The sequence below is a fragment of the Triticum urartu genome, chromosome 2 (genome assembly GCF_003073215.2).
Source record: "Triticum urartu cultivar G1812 chromosome 2, Tu2.1, whole genome shotgun sequence".
Classification (NCBI taxonomy): Eukaryota; Viridiplantae; Streptophyta; class Magnoliopsida; order Poales; family Poaceae; genus Triticum; species Triticum urartu.
Window position 1 is genome coordinate 52412324 of NC_053023.1, and position 14342 is coordinate 52426665.

Genomic DNA, 14342 nt, shown 5'->3' on the forward strand with positions numbered 1-14342 from the left:
TGGGCCGTTTTTTCGGCGCCGGCGTGGTAAAAACGTCTGAGGAGGACCTGTTGGGGACGCGGCTGGAGATGCTCTAACATCACATGGCCACATGTCACTTACACACAAGCTAAAACAAGATAGCAAAGCGCTGCACTCATGTTCGTCAGCAGCACCACTCGACCACTGAACCTGTTTCTCAGCCCATCATCTCGTCTCACCCATGTGTGGATGCACCAGGCAATAATTGGCAATTGTTTTTCCTATAACCCAAAATTGTTAACAGTAATATTTTGCGCCAATTATGTGAGATGAGGTGTCATGTATACTGATGATAAGGACCCGTGACTATAATATGTTTTCAGACTCATGCATCACAGATAGAGCGTCATGCACACCTCTCCGGTGTTTGTGGCCGGGAACTCTGGTTTCTCTTACGGAACCGTGCCATCGACCGTGTCGGGGTCAGGTCGTCGCATCGCTCCAGCTCGTGGGTGAGATGCACCGGAATAATGCAGCGGTGTACGCACTTGAGCTGATCCCCAGCCGGACGGCCGATCGATCGCGGTCGCGGCAGGGGCCAGCTTGCACGGCACCGAGCCGACGAACTTCATCCTTATCCCGGCGGCATGGCATGGCGCATGGCCGAGGCCGACCGCTATGGCGGTGGCCACGAGCGTCGCAGGTGGGCAACCTGACGAACCAGGGGCGAGCCAGCCAGCCAGGCTTCGGACGACCGCACGATCGATGGACAAGAGCACATGGGGTTGGCATCGGCACCAGAATGTACCACTGGTCATGATCAGCGCCCACAGAAGAAACAAACAGGAACAAGGGGGACTCCCGTATGCTATCACCCACCACGCGTCCTATCATGCTCCATCTGATCAGTTCAGATCTTGTGGCTGAACTATAACGCATGAACTCCATGGCACCACTCGCTTATCACCCACCGCCACCGGTGACAAGCCAGCGGTCGAGGACGAGCGAACGTTAGGTGGCCGGTGGACGGGGACCCTCAGACCCTGTACACCGTGCCGGACCTGCCACCGGCGAGCTGTTCCCGCGTGCACGGAGGAATCTCGCCGCCGGTACGGGAGAATCTGGGTGCGCGTCCGGGGTGCGGTGCACGAGGGCGACGGTGGTGCTGCGCTGGCTTCGGTTGGGAGACGGACGTGGAAGCTTGGGTAGGCCAACTTGGCCATGGGGTTGGCGCAGGTCAATGGTTTCACTCACACGACGCAGAGCTCCGTCGGTGGCACCGTGTCGACCTTGCTCCCGCAATCATTGGCACCGGCTTGGCGTGGCTCCGGCAACAAGCTGTAAATCTGAGGGCATGCCCGATGCACCGACGGCGGGCGGGGACGGACCAGTGCTATCCGATTCCGGCAAATCGGCTGGGAATGACTCTGTTCGGACGGGCCAACTTTCTGATCCACGGGCGGACGTCGCGTCCTAGGTTGCAACCTCGAGGCTCGAAAATGATACGGCCCGGCCGCCGGCTTATCGTTATCACGGAGAAGAGCCGTAGCCGTACGGCTCTTCCCTGCTTGCCGGTAAACGTCCGTACGGTGCACACTTGACACAAGTCAAGTCACCGTCCAAATTAGACGCCCATGTTTGCCTTACCAATTTATCATCTTCTTTCTCCTGTAGCGCCGACAGAGAAACATTTCGATGGCTTAACTCACCCATTCATACAACTAGGTGACTTCCCCACGCATTGTTCCGAGATGGATTATGTATAAACGGAATGATCTAAATCAAAAACCATTATTTTTGAAGTAATTGTTTGTGAATACAGAGTATGCATGTATTTCTTGAGTAAGAACAATTAAATGGGGTATGCATGTGCTACAAAATATTGTTATTGGATGATAAAGTGAAGGGCTGCATGTTAGAAGAATTAGAGTCAGTGAGGACCAACTATTTAGGTATAGGATAACGACACGTCGTGCTGATGCACTACACCATTAGCACGACCACAAACAAGAAAACAGTTCGGCGCCGAAACATCAAATCACGGGGCGCGCCGGAGGCAAGGCAATCACAATCTTTACCAAACCCAGCTCGCAGCACTCGGCGGTTCATCACGCTGCCGAAGGTAACCCAGCAGTCCCTGTCGATCTGTGCAAGTTTGCGATCCAAGTCCGTTGTACTTTTCCATCCTGCCCAACCTTTATCGAGGGAGCGGCGCGGAAGCCGAGTTTCATGTCGTCGGGCGTTGTGTTCGTGCCCGTGCCCCTGTGAGTAGTGGCGATTGCGATTGTTGTCTCGAGTTGGCAAGAATTCTTCCCCCCACCACATTGCAGCCGCTTTAACACGACCCGAAGAAAAGAAATCAAAATAATCCGCCATTGAAACAACAATTCTCGATGCGCGCTCCGCGGCGCCAGCACGGCGAGACGATATGATATTCGGCTCGCACTCTGTAAGTTTTTCACACTGTTCGAGGCTTCATGGCTGGCTCTAGCCAATCCTTCCAGAACGTCGTGGCCTCCGCATCATGGCCCTTCACGACCTCGACCACTGATAACGCTTCGGCGATCCTAAACACAGTCACCTTGGCGACAATGCCGCCGGCCACCGCCTCCACGAACACCGGTATAGTGCGGTTCTTCCCCTCCCTCCTTACACGGTGCCCTCGCTTCTTCCCAGCATCCTCAACCCGGGCCAGCACGACCGCCGCGGGCTCGCCGACGAACACCCGCTCCGTGCCCGGCCTGACACCGGACAACCCGGAGAGGTCCGAGCCTGGTGAGAAGGCCAGGATGTCGAACGCGGTCATATCCCGCGCCATCTCCTCCTCGAACTCCGTATTGAACCACGCCGCCTCCTTGTGGCCGCGCATCAGTTGCTCCTGCTCGCCTCCGCCGTCGTTCGCGTCATGGCAGAACCAGGGGTGCTCCATGATCTCGTCCGTTTCAATACGCGTGGCCGGGTTGGGGTCGAGGCTGCAGCAAAGCGTAGCATAACAAGCGATTCCATATCCTTCCACCTATGCCCTCTCCCAAGAATCATGGTCGTCGGCCAAACGTCAACCTAGGGCAACCCACCTAAGTAGCTGCCTAAAACTTTGGAAGATCCATCCAGCTCTCGATGACACCGCACATTCTGATTGCGGGCCTATATTTGAACAAAATCTGTGTGTGGTCTCCGTTTGCCTCCTATAAAGTTGGCATTTCCTGCAGGTTGGCCATCCCATTTTTTTGGATGATCCATTGACTAAAGATAGACAAACCATGTGGAAATTTTGCATTTGGATGGCGTCCAATGGTTCTAAATGGACTGCCATGTGGTGATGGAAGAGGCACCAACGAACAATGTCGCGTAAGACGAAGTTACTTAATAGACTCCTCAAGGGCGGTGAAGTTGAAAAAAAAAATCATCCACGGTGTCATCTTGAAGTTGAACCTGGGCAAGCATTGTCCAAAGCTTGTAAAATTGTTGAATGTGCGTGATCAAAAAGTCATACTCATGTCAATCTTCCCAATCCAAGCACGATCGTGAAGCTCGTCTCTAATGCATGCATCTTTAATGTGCACATTTCTCCTCTTGGAGATCTCAAAATATGTAGGCAGGGCATATGTAAGTTTTTCCCCTTGTAGCCATGGGGAGTAATACGGAAATTTGGATGCACTGCGTCGCCAACAGAGATTCTGGTGGTGGGATAGAAAAGGTTCATGTCCATCTCATCGCAAGGTTTGCCTAACCCCACCCATGCCCAGTCCGGCATTTTTCACTCATACCACGACCATCGAAGGCGCAATACCATGAACTTATGCAAATCGAACACTCCTAAGTGGCTGAGAGTTTTCGGCTTAGAAAACATGTTCCAATTGACCATGCATCGGTCGCCATGCCCAGATCCCAAGAGCAATCATAGTGAGGAGAGGGTAGGGGGGTCGACATCGGAGCCCGGTAGTGCGCTGAATCTATTAGAGAGTAGTCGGATGGAGAAGTGGGATTGGAGGAGAGGAGGCCACGTCGATGACCGTGTATAAGGAGAATGGTCTAATACATGCATTGGATTTCTTTCCTTCAAATTGTAAGAAAGGAGCCCACCTCAGATGGTCAACCAACCCGAGACGGTTTAAGAACTGGCCCGCCTTGAATGTCATTTGTTGGAAGATGACTCGTTATCATTGTGTATGTCAACAATATTGTCACATTTTATAGGCTTCCATTATTCGGTAGATTTCTATCTGACCATGTCATATGCTCGTTGCAGTTTCATCTCAAAACGCTTTTGTGACATGAGTTGTACCTACGCACGCCTCCTCGGCTGGCAATCTATACGTACCGCCGTTGCTCGGATGGTTGACGAGAGGGTCAGTTGATAGCTCGACATCTTGAATGATAAGGTCACATCATTATCATTGAAATGTCCATCCGTACGCCCGATCCTCGCTACACTATCCAAATTGAATGCATGTGGTCAACAACTTGCTCTCCGAAACGAGTTCGCGTTAACAATTTGTTATCGTATTCTTCAACTCCACTTGCTAATAGTTGCTACTTTATTTTTGTCTGTGGCTGATAGGAGAACATTGATTTCACACGGGCCGAGTGGACTGTTTCACTGCATGATTCAACCATGGCCCACGAAGTTTCATACCAAACGGTGTTATTCGAATTTGCATCTTCCTTCTCAAGCACGTGGGTAACCACCTTAGGGTCGCTTTATTTCCATGTCCATTTTAGCTGAAGTTTATCTGTATCGTAAACTTATCGTTGAAATGACAGAATATGACGTGCTGCTTATATGCTTCTTGGCAAGACGGAGACGCGCGAGCAACCCTACCGTGTGACCTCACAGCGTTTGTGCATACCACATTGTCGGGAGCTTTGGATGTTGTCATGCCACACTGGCCACACATTTCTAAACACCCTTGAAATAAGAATTAGGAGCCGAGAATGCAAAATAAAATAAAATGATTTGCTTATTGACTTTCATTGTTAATGAGCTTGATACACCTTCTCCTTCTCTTTTGAGAAAATTGGCGGGTGAGCTGCTTGTTAAACTATCAGTGAAAGGACGCCACTCTTTTATTAAAGCTACTCCAGCTGTGCATGTTTCAGTATTTGATTGATTGGGTCACATGCATGACACCTTCTGGGTGGCCACTCGTATTATAAACACCAAGTCACGTACAGTACAGACAAATTTATGAATTTATTACTGAGTTGATAACCAATATTTTAGACTGGAGATTTCGTATTCGGGCCCATTTCTTGGATAAAAGATAACCAATCATTACCACGGTCGCTGACGAGTAACATCACATGGCCATACGTTACTTCCATACAGACTAAGGCCTCCTTTGATTTATAGGAATTTTGTAGGAATTTCATATGATCGGATTACTATAGGGAAAATTACTTTAGAGCCCTTTGATTTGTAGGAATGGAATCATATTTCTATGGAGGGATTCTTCCTATCCTTCACATTTCGTAGGAAAATAAACATTAGTCTAGGCTCAATGGAAAAAAAATTCTATGATGTGAATCAAAGGGCATCTCCTTTGCTATTCCTACTCATAGGATTTAAGATATATGTCATCTCATTTTCTATGACTTTCCTATTCCTACGATTTTTCTACCCTATGAACCAAAGAAGACCTAAACCAAGATAGCAAAGCGCTACACTCATGTTCGTAAGCAGCACCACCCGATCACTGAACCTGCTTCTCAGCCCATCATCTCGTCTCACCCATGTGTGGATGCACCCGGCAATAATTGGCAATTGTTTTTCCCATAATGCAAAATTAATACCAGTAATATTGTGCGCCAATTAGAGGTGTCATATGCTGATGATAAGGACCCACGGCTATAGTGCAGCAGTACAATGATAGTGCAAGAGGGACGCCTCACACTCGACTTATGTTGGCATCATGGCATGGACAGCTCTAGTACTAGCCTTAATCGTAACCTACTTTGATTGATGATGATCGATGGCCACAAGTTTGGTGTGAGTTTCGTCCTTTTTCTTTCTTTCCGAGTGATTATCTCCAGTTTTCGCGTCTAGAACACAGGTCGCATTCCTTGCTCCGTCGTGATGAACGGCACGGATGATTCCGCGTGTCTCGTCAGTCCGCTCGCTGTTGCTTTAACAATTTATTAGGGCCGTATGTATTAGCCGTTGATTGGGACAAGTGGTTTTGGGACTCATGCATCACAGTCACAGGTGGAGCTTCCTGCACACCTGTGTGTACTACCAGTAGTACTTGTGGTTGGATCCTTCCCGCTTCTCACACGGAACCGTGCCATCGACCGCGTCGGGGTCCGGTCGTCGCATCGCTCCATCTCGTGGGTGAGATGCACCGGAATAATGCAGCGGCGTAGCCGATCGATCGCGGTCGTGGCAGGTGTCAGCGTGCACGGCACCGGGCCGACGAACTCCATCCTTATCCCGGCGGCATGGCGCATGGCCGCTGACGGTAGCTGTCTCCGTGCGGCGACATGGACCAGTGTCGAATCGCTCCTTCTTTTTCAGCTAGAGCCAGCATGTCCTCCACGGTCGACAGACAAGAGCACATGGCGCTCGCATGAGCATCGGCCTCGGAATGTACTACTACTGTCTACTGGCCATGATCAGCGCCCATGGAAGAAACAAACAAACAAACAGGAACAAGGGGGACTCCCGTATGCTATCACCCACCACGCGTCCTATCATGCTCCATCTGATCAGTTCAGATCTTGTGGCTGAACTATAACGCATGAACTCCATGGCGCCACTCGCTTATCACCCACCGCCACCGCCACCGGTGACAACAAGCCAACGATGGAGGACGAAGGACGAGCGAACGCTAGGTGGCCGGTGGACGGGGACCCTCAGACCCTGTGCCCCGTGCGGAACCTGCCACCGGCGAGCTGTTCCCGCGTGAACGGAGGAATCTCCACGCCGGTACGGGAGAATCCGTGGTGCGGTGCACGCGGGGGACGGCGCGGGTGCTTCGCTGGCCGCGGAGACGGGCGACGAAGCTCTCGTAGGCCAACTTGGCCATGGAGTTCGCCGTAGGTCAATGGTTTCACACCACGGCCTTAATGCTCCGCACCGGTTGGCACCGCTTCGGTGTGGCTCCGGCAACAACCTGTAAACTGAAGAGCACGCGCGCGCGCACGCATGCCCGGTACACCGACGGCGGGACTGCTATCCGACTCCGGCAAGTCGGTTGAGGCTTTGTTCGGACGGGCCAACTTTCCGATCCACGAGCGTCGCGATGCAGGTTGCAACCTCGACCTCGAGCCTTGGAAGAACTGATAATCTGATATGGCCGCCGCATTATCACGAAGAAGGGCCAAGCCGTACGACGGGTCGTGTCCCTGCTTGCTCGTAAACCTCCGCACGGTGCACAGTTGACACAGGTCACCGTCCAAATTAATCGCAGAAAGTAGCAAAACATGCAGGCAGCCTGTGTATTAACAGAGATTACTTCAGATTCCTCCGTTAAGGTAAATCATCGGTTCACTTTCAGAGAGTACTATACAGTTGGCAAAAAACGCTTCTATATTATGAAATGGAGGGAGTATTATAGTACTGGCAGGCAGCATGTGTATTAACAGAGTTTACTTCAGATTTGCCCGTTAAGGTAAACTATGGGTTCACTTTCAGGGTGTCAATAATCATCGTCCCTACGGCCAATCAACTCTTTCATATAAGCGTATGTGAAACACATACAAACTTCCTAGAAGATCATACACATAGACAAACCAGCTTATTTTTTTCAACAAGAAGATCTACTCAGAACTCTTCTCCCGAATGAAAAAAATGTGCGACCATGGCCGACGATCAGTGAAGTGCAGAGCATGTGTTGGCAGATTCAGCCGATCACCGAGCTAGCTTTTCAGCCCATCATCATCTGCAGGAGGACTCTTGAGGCATGTGGGTGCACTGACCAGCAATAATTGAGCTGACATATATGTTTTCCCACTGATCGACACCAATAATGGGAGAACATGTGGCACGTCGATAAGGACTCACGGCGTTGTTAAGGAAAAATGACTTGTTGCCGTAGTGCATTATTTTACAGCAATAATGCGCACAGGAAATAAAGTTGGGTGGCCTCATCTCTGCTCCTGATAACTGAGAAAGACTTTATCCGTTGTAAATGGCCGATTGGTGCCGGCGATCAGTGCCTTGATGCCTCTTGTACAGGAAGAGCCATTGATTAAGAATTGCTTGTAGCTTTGTGTTTACGACAACTGGTACGTACTTATATATTCCATAACTTAATATAAGACGTTTTTCTGACACTGTTATGTTATCTAAAAACGTCTTGTAAAACGTTACAGAGGGAGCAGCACGCATTATTTGCTCCGTAGCTTCCGAGTGTCTTGTTGTCCTCTACGTCGTCAGGTTTCTGTCCATGTTAGCGACAGGTTAGGGGTGATTGATCAATTTGTATTTATTTTCTGGTTGGTTGATCGGGACTGTTGTTTTGGATTCATGGCCACGAACGAAGAATCATGTGCATCCAGTGGAATTACGCCACGGAGAGCGGAGCATCGTTAGGAAAAGCACAGCCAGGAGGGTCTTACTCTATGACTTTAATTGTACTGTACTACTCCGTTCAACAATAGTATAAGACGTTTTTGCAAGCTTACAAAAACGTCTTGTGGGACGGAGGGAGTACTCCAGTCGGCAATTGAACTCCTCAGTTGGACCGGTGGCAGAGCACGGCCGGACGGTAGGGCATCTTCGCCGCGGTCCCGTCGTCCGCGTTGACGCACATGAAGCCGATACGGCGTTACGCATGCATAGCTCATTCATGATTCGTGGGAGGCGAGATCAGATCTCGTAGGCAGCGTATAGCCGAAGCGCACACGACACAGATGATCGGTACACCGGCCGACGACCCTCCCCTCCAAGGCTCCAACCCCTCTCCCTCGCCGCCACCATGGGTGCAGCTCCGATCTGGTGACGGCTCGCTGCGAGGCTCCGGCGGCGGCGCTGCTTGGTGACGGGCGTGGTGGGATGCTCCGCTTGGTGGTGTGCCCCGGCTTGCAGCGATGACTTTGGCTACCGATCCCTTCTATCTGATCTGGGGTGGGTTCGTGGAGCTCGGCCCAAAGCCGCGATCGGTCGTGTGCCTCATCGGCGGATGCGGCCTGGGGCTCTGGTCGGCAGGCTTCAAGCCATGGATGTTGGCAGGTAGGCGGCGACGGGCTGGATCGGGGCGGCGTGGGGGCCTGCTGCCGTGAAAACAATGGTGGTTCTCCTCGTGCTCTTCCCGCATCATGGCAACTTCCTACATGATTGGTCCTCCTTGATTTCGTCATCGACGTGTTCCGGAACTACTGCCGAAGATCCTTCCCAAGATATCTGGATCGGATAGAATTCAGTCGTCCACACCATGTCAACCTACGAGGTTCCATGACGGTGTGGAGCGAAGCACTATTGTTTGTTGACACCATGGGACATGTCGGCTTCTCGATTTGTATGGTGTAGACATCTGTGGAGAAGGTCAAGGTGGCTGAGATCGGAGAATCAGTTAGATAGACAAAGCCTTTGAGGCGATGGAGTCAGCCAAGTGTTTGGTAACTCTCAGGATCAACTGTGTCAAGTGGGGGCGGGAGCACCGGAGGAATTCATTTTTTGTGGCGCTCTTCAGGTGCCGAGCCGTGACTTTTAGAGTGAAAACCTAAGGTTTGATCTTCATTGGTTGTGCCTGGTAATTGCCTTGCTGGAAAAATTATTTTGAGAGCATGGATTTTTTCAAGGTGAAAACGTAAGATCTTGGATCGGACAACGATGGTGCTTGTGCGATGATTCCTTCTTTGAGATGTTGATTTTGAAGACCTTCTATATTTTTTGGGTGTTGTGTTTGGTGGTGGTTTGTGTGCGGCTGCTGAGAGAAGTTGGTCGCTGTGGTGGAACATTTTTGTTTGGTTATGTGCATCCTGGATGTCTTTACTACATCTTGTAGATGTAGCGACTGTGTGTAATTGGTATCTGCGCGATATCAATATATTACACTCTCCCTCACAAAAAAAAATATTACACTCTAAAAAAACAATCCTACACATTTTAAAGAAAAAAAAAGTTAGACTAGACTCAATGAAAAAAAATCATATCCTATTAATCAAGTGACATCTCCATCCTAAAAGGAATGAAGATACATGTCACGTAATGTTCTATGTTTTTTCTATTCCTAAGATATTTCTATCCTATGAATTAAAGAAGGCCTAAGCTTAACACCCTGCGACTACGGTAATACAGGTAATACATGATGCCATGTAGTACAATTTCTTTTAGATGTGCACGCAACATAGAAATATAGAAATCGATGGAATACGGGATTCGCTTAAGTCGCATTGTTTGCTACTAGTACTTTTCTTACTCCCTCCGTCCCGTTCAGGTAAACTGTCGATTCACTTTCAGGGCGTCAATCACCGTCACTATGGCGACTCAACTCTTATTATATTCCCCGGGATGATACGCAGAAGATCATACACAAAAACTAGCAAGCTTTCATTTAAGAAGAAGATCTACTCTGAACTCTTCTTCCAGAAGAAAAAAAAGACACACAAGCATTACAGGCTAAAAATACTAGACTAACAGCCCTTATCAGTAAAGTGCAGAGCATACGTGAGCAGAATCAGCCGATCACTGAGCCAGAATTTCATTCAGCCGATCTGGGGCAGGATTGTTCAGGTGCTCATACATGTGGAGGCAATAATTGAGAGGGCGATTATACATGCTTTCTCACTGATCTTCCTTCCGCGCCAATGATGTGAGGCCATGTGGCACGTCGACAGGGACTCACGGCCTTGTTAAGGAAAAATGACCAGTCGCCATACACTACTACTCCCTCCGTCCGTCCGGAAATACTTGTCATTGAAATGGATGGACCGGGGGAGTATTATTCTAGTGCAATAATGCGCGCAGGAAATGAAGTTGGGAGGTGACCTCAACTCTGCCGCTACTGCTAGCTGAGAACGACGAAAGGCAGTAGATGGCTGGGTGCTTCAAAGACGTTGTTCGTCGTAGATGCCTAATTGGTCATGAAAGATTGCTTCTAGCTTTGTGTTTACAGCAACAGGCACGCATTATTTGCTCCGTCGCTTCCGAGTGTCTTGTTGTCCCGCACGTCGTCGCTTTTCTGTCCATGTTAGTGATACAGTATGGTTTAGGGGTGCTTGATCAACCTGTATTTATTTATTTCTGGTTGATCTGATCGGGACTGTTGTTTTGGATTCATGGCCACGAGCGAGGAATCATGTGCTTTCCAGTGGAATTACGCCACGGAGAGCAGAGCATCTTCCATTGGAAAAGAGGATAGCCATGAGGGTCTTACTCTACGACTTCAATTGTAATGTACGAATTATTATGCACCAGTCGGCAATTGAACACCTCCGGTGGGCCGGTGGCGGAGCGCGGCCGGCCGGACGGCGGGGCATCTTCGCCGCGGTCCCGTCGCCCGCGCCGACGCACATGGAGACGATACGCCGCCGGTGGTACCAAGCAGCAGCATACTCTCGAAATACTCACGCATGATTCGTGGGATTCAGGGGCCGTGTCTTTGTAGGTAGACCACCTACGCCACGTTATCATGCATGCACAGTTCATTCATGATTCGTGGGAGGCGAGATCAGATCTCGTAGGCAACCTATAGCCGAAACGCACGCACCCGGCACCGATGATCGGTACGCGCACTGATTACTCCACGCCAACGACCAGCCACGACCGTTAGGTGCCGGAGAAGGGAGGAGGATTCCATGGAAAATGCTCTGTTTTTGGCAGGCCAAGCGGCCTGCACGATTGAGCAGTCGCGGCTGCAGTTGAGGAGCCGAACGTATTTCGTTTTCTTGCGCAGGGTTGACAGGGTAAAAGATTCATCCATCGGTGCCACCGGTGCGTCCGTGCGCGCCTTCTCCGACGACGACAACTTTGTCTGCGCCCGCAAGAATTTTCTTCCATCATGCTCTACTCCTCCTTGCGCTGGAATTATGGATGCACGTCGCCGGCCACCGGATGGCACGCGCACATCCTGCTCACGCACTGCACCAAATAGGAAGCATCAAAATCTCGACCCGCGCCGCCGTCCGCCGGCAGCCCGCCGCGGCAAGGCGATCATATTCTTCACCAAACCGCGCCGCCGTCCGCCGGCAGCCCCCTGTATATCTTGCTCTCCTGCTATAGGCCTATAGTTGACTCGTCGAGCCGAGAGTTCGATGGCGCCGCCACCGCGGTCGTTGTGCTTCTGTGCAAGTTTTCGGTCCAGGTTCATTGTACTTCTCCGCCCCGCCCGGGAGGCGAGGTTCATGCCGGCGGTCGATGCGGTCGTGCGCAGGCCCTGTGAGTTGTTGATGACGGCGATTGTTGCCTCGAGTTGGCAAGAATTCTTCCCTCCCACAATATATACAGAGCAGGTCCGCCGACCAGGTTTTGCAGTCACCAGCACACTTGCAGTGCCGTGGCATGCCATTGCAAGTTCAAACACGACCCAAGGAAAAGAAAAACCAAACGAATTCGCCATTGGAAGTTTGAAACAACAAATCTCCGACCACACGCGCCCTCGGCGGCGCCGGCACTGCACGGCGAGGCGATATGATATTCCCGACCCGGCTCGCACTCGGCAGCTTTTTCACACTGCCTGAGGCTTCACGGCCGGCTCGAGCCAGTCGCTCCAGAACGCCGCGGCCTCCGCGCCGTGGCCCTTGACGACCTCCACCACCGACACCGCGTCGGCGATCCGGAACACGGTCACCTTGGCGACAATGCCGCCGGCCTCCGCCTCCACGTACACCGGCCCGGCGCGGCCCTTCCCTTCCCTCCTCACGCCGTAGCCCTGTTTCTTCCCGGCGTCCTCGACCCGGGCCAGCACGGCCGCGGCGGGCTCGCCCACGAACACCCGCTCCGTGCCCGGCCCGGCGACGAACAGCCCGGAGAGGTCCGAGCCGGGCGAGAAGGCCAGGATGTCGAACGCGGTCATGTCGCGGGCCATGTCCTCCTTGAACTCCGTCTTGAACCACGCCTCCTCCTCGTGGCCGCGCATCAGCTTCTCCAGCTCGCCGTCGCCGCTCGCGCCGTGGCGGAACCAGGGGTGCTCCAGGATGCCGTCCGTGTCGATGCGCGTGGCCGGGTTGGGGTCGAGGATGCGGCGCAGCAGGTGGCGCAGCGCCGGCGAGAACCAGTACGGGCACCGGAACCGGCCGGCGTAGATCTTGCGGTACATGTTGATGAGGCTGGCGTCGTTGAAGGGGAGGTAGCCGGCGGCGAGGACGAAGAGCACCACGCCGCAGGACCAGATGTCGACCTTGGCCGGGTGGTACCCCTGCTTCGAGAGAATCTCCGGCGCGACGTAGGCCGGGGTGCCGCAGAGGGTGTGGTGGAGGCTCTCGTCCGCGACGGCGCCGAGGCCGAAGTCGGCGACCTTGAGGTCGCCGTCGCCGTCGAGCAGCAAATTCTCCGGCTTGATGTCGCGGTGGTAGACGCCGCGGGAGTGGCAGTAGCGGACGGCGGACACGAGCTGGCGGAAGTAATGCCGCGCGAGGTCCTCCGTCATGCAGCCGTCGGAGTCGACGAGCGAGAAGAGCTCGCCGCCGGCGGCGAGGTCGAGGACGAAGTGGACCTTCTTGCGGGTTCCGAGAATCTCGTGCAGCCTCACGACGTGGCGGTGGCGCAGGCGGGCGAGGATGGCCGCCTCCCGCTCGATGGCGGCGGTCCCGGCCGAGCCCTCGCCGTCGCGCCCGCCGGCGCGCGGGTTGGGGAAGGACTTGATGGCCACGTCCCGGCCCGTGAGGAGGTCCCTGGCCCGGTACACCTTGGCGGACGCCCCGCGGCCGAGGAGCCCGCCCAGCTCGTACCTCCCGAGGAGGACCTTCTGGGATTGGGACTCGTCTCCCGGCGCCGCGGCGGGTGGGACGGCGCTGGAGGCGGACGGCATCGTGGCGGCGGGGTATGCTGTGTGGCCGCCGTCGCTGTGCGCGGTCGTGACTGTGGGGTAGTAATTTTCCCCGGCTGGATCGGCGGCGAGAAAAGAGATGGGAGCGTGTTCGGGCCGGAGAGTTGTCTCGGGGGTTGGGATTCTCTTCTGGTTCCTGGGTTGAAGACGATCTGGGGCGGCAGCGGGGGGGCTATTTATGCGGGGCTGCGGGGGGGGAGAGCCGTGGGCCCACGGTCAGTATGACCGGTGGGGCCCGCGTGTTGTGGTGTTAAGTGCTGCCGCTGTGGCAGCAGCCGGGAAGTTTCTTCTTGCTAACACGACGCGCTGCTGCTCACTAATTGTGGTTCCGATTCTCGTATATTTTCAGAGATTTATATATTGTATTTAAACGAATTATTGATTTATTGTTGCATGCATGGTACGGTTTGGACGTACGGTGCAACGACGGCTACCGTGTGCTGTTGCTGTTGG

At 52.7% G+C, this 14342-nt stretch overlaps 2 protein-coding genes across 2 annotated transcripts; both read right to left on the minus strand.

Annotated features, from left to right (window-relative positions):
• Nucleotides 1-2417: 2417 nt before the first annotated feature.
• On the minus strand, nt 2418-6986 carry LOC125534988 (CBL-interacting protein kinase 29-like). Its single transcript, XM_048698048.1, has 2 exons — nt 6891-6986; nt 2418-2977 (listed from the first exon to the last, which is right to left on the minus strand). Exons 1-2 carry the CDS (start codon nt 6984-6986, stop codon nt 2420-2422), a joined length of 654 nt encoding a protein of 217 aa, XP_048554005.1. The 3' UTR covers nt 2418-2419.
• A 5447-nt stretch (nt 6987-12433) lies between these two features.
• Nucleotides 12434-14023, minus strand: LOC125535651 (CBL-interacting protein kinase 29-like). The gene has a single exon (XM_048698723.1). The coding sequence runs from the start codon at nt 13869-13871 to the stop codon at nt 12570-12572; it is 1302 nt and encodes a 433-aa protein (XP_048554680.1). The 5' UTR covers nt 13872-14023; the 3' UTR covers nt 12434-12569.
• Nucleotides 14024-14342: the final 319 nt, after the last annotated feature.

Excerpts from the sequence above, each read along its gene's own strand:
- LOC125534988 (XM_048698048.1), bottom strand. The coding sequence starts at position 6,986 with ATGGCCAAGTTGGCCTACGAGAGCTTCGTCGCCCGTCTCCGCGGCCAG. Across the intron at positions 2,978-6,890 it reads ACCGCACCACGGATTCTCCC|GTGGAAGGATATGGAATCGC; the intron begins GTACCGGCGTGG and ends GAGAGGGCATAG.
- LOC125535651 (XM_048698723.1), bottom strand. The coding sequence starts at position 13,871 with ATGCCGTCCGCCTCCAGCGCCGTCCCACCCGCCGCGGCGCCGGGAGAC.